The sequence below is a fragment of the Tupaia chinensis genome, unplaced genomic scaffold (assembly GCF_000334495.1).
Source record: "Tupaia chinensis unplaced genomic scaffold, TupChi_1.0 Scaffold000539_1, whole genome shotgun sequence".
Classification (NCBI taxonomy): domain Eukaryota; kingdom Metazoa; phylum Chordata; class Mammalia; order Scandentia; family Tupaiidae; genus Tupaia; species Tupaia belangeri.
Window position 1 is genome coordinate 233,912 of NW_006160052.1, and position 1,756 is coordinate 235,667.

Consider the following 1,756-nt stretch of genomic DNA (forward strand, 5'->3'; position numbering starts at 1 on the left):
GTATGTGTGTGTGTGTGTGTGTGTGGGGGCCCTCAGAGGGCCACCGGGAGGGAGGAGGAAGAGGGACGGGACAAGTGAGGGAGAAGTGAATTGTGCAGACTTTTCATAAGAACTTTATTTTTCAAAAAGTGGAGAAGAATCCAAAGTATTAAAATAATATTCTAATTTTTGTTTTGGAGAAGGATCAGACGACAAAATAACCCATATAAAAATTTCGGACACAGCTGTAGATCTCCCTCCCGCTTGGTGGGGAACCTCCTGGGACTCGCAGCCCCCGCCTGCAGCTCGGGTCCCAGCCCCACCACACTGCGTGGCGCCTGAGATCGGAAGGCTGCGGCGTCTGCGATGCTTATTTATTTACTCCCCAGATAAACCCAAGAGCTCCGTCCTCCCCGCGGGAACGATGCAGGCCAGCGCTGTGACTACTTCTGATGAGAATGCTAAAGAGGGCTGCCCTCCTCTGAATGCAAACCTTTCCTTTTCGAAGATGACTCGAGTGAGCGGACACGGGATGTGAGAAGACTTGGTCGCAGTGCCTGACCCCAGGCCCCGCCGACGCCCAGCGTGACCGCTCCTGGTCTTCATGGGCGCCTTTCTGTTTCTGTCACTGAAGAGGACAGGACTGGCAAAGGGAGGTCATTGCCCATAGAGATCATTCTCTTACTAAAAAAAGAAAAAGGGCGAGCTGCAATTCGCACGTTAGCCAAACCCAATGTTGCCAAATTGAGCCAAGAAGCACGGGCCGCGGGCCGATCCAGGAACTGGGAGACGAGATCTGGCTCTGCCCGGAGCTTCCTAAGACGCATCTCGCCGTGCAGACCTCTGGGGACGCTCCAGGTCTCCCGGGCTCTTTCAGTTGGTGGTCCTCTGCGGAACTGGGAGGTTCTCGTGAAGGTATTTCAAACTTCCGTGCTCTGAGAAATCTGAGACCACATGGTCCTGGCCTCGGAGCAGCCACTTGGTCGTGAGCAGCCCCTCAAGTCCTACCGGTCCCCGGGCGTGGATCCGCGAGGTGCTGATTCCCACTTCAGCTCCTGCAGGAAAGATGGACGGATAGGACTTCCAGCCGCCTCCGGCCTCCAACCAGCCCCTTCCTCACACCCTCTCCTGCCGACTCTGGAGCCCCGCCATCCCTGGAGGTGCACGCTGGTCACTACCAACCAGGACACCCGCCCTACTTCACCTCCAGGGCACTAGTTTGAAATCTGGGCATTTTGAGGCCTACAACAATGTCTCGCCCAGAGGTTTCATCTTCGCAGAGAATTTAAATCCTAGAAAGGGGTGTGTTTGGTCTGCCCCAGAAGTCTGACCGTGGTTGCTGAATACACAAAGGTTACTGCTCACTGCCCTGGCCTCTGGCCTCTAGCTTAGGCCGGTGGGGGCGTGCTGGGGGCCTTCCTGGGTCTGAGTCGGATTCTGCGCCGTGCATGGCAGTGCAGGCCCTCGTTCATAGCAGCTTCACTGAGTGTGTACGACGTGCCGGGCACTCTGGGGCCCGAGCAGGCAGCGGCGAGTAACAGACACAAAGTCCTGACTCTGAGGCCGATACTCTGTGGGTAAGGCTGCCAAGGACGGGGGTCAATGACCCGAGGTGGTGCTGAGCGAGGAGGGGGGCTGTGGACGGATGTGTGGGAGGGAGCTGGTGAGGGCACGCCTCCCCACAGGGCGTCTTTTCGCTGGATCCTGAACAGTGAGGAGTTGGCTGGGGGACCAGGGGCGAGGGGCTGCAGCCGAGAGAAAAGCAACAGCCGATGGG

The 1,756-nt window shown here is 57.5% G+C and overlaps 1 protein-coding gene across 4 annotated transcripts in view; it reads right to left on the reverse strand.

Annotated features, from left to right (window-relative positions):
- Positions 1–97: 97 nt before the first annotated feature.
- The window catches only part of ALDH18A1 (aldehyde dehydrogenase 18 family member A1), a 70,490-nt gene continuing 68,831 nt past the window's right edge, over positions 98–1,756 (reverse strand). For all 4 annotated transcript variants that reach the window (XM_027775257.1, XM_006157311.3, XM_027775256.1 and 1 more), the window contains exon 18: positions 98–1,034. In XM_027775257.1, coding sequence (XP_027631058.1) covers positions 853–1,034 — 182 coding nt within the window. In that variant the 3' untranslated portion in view covers positions 98–852. The remainder of the gene's footprint in view (positions 1,035–1,756) is intronic.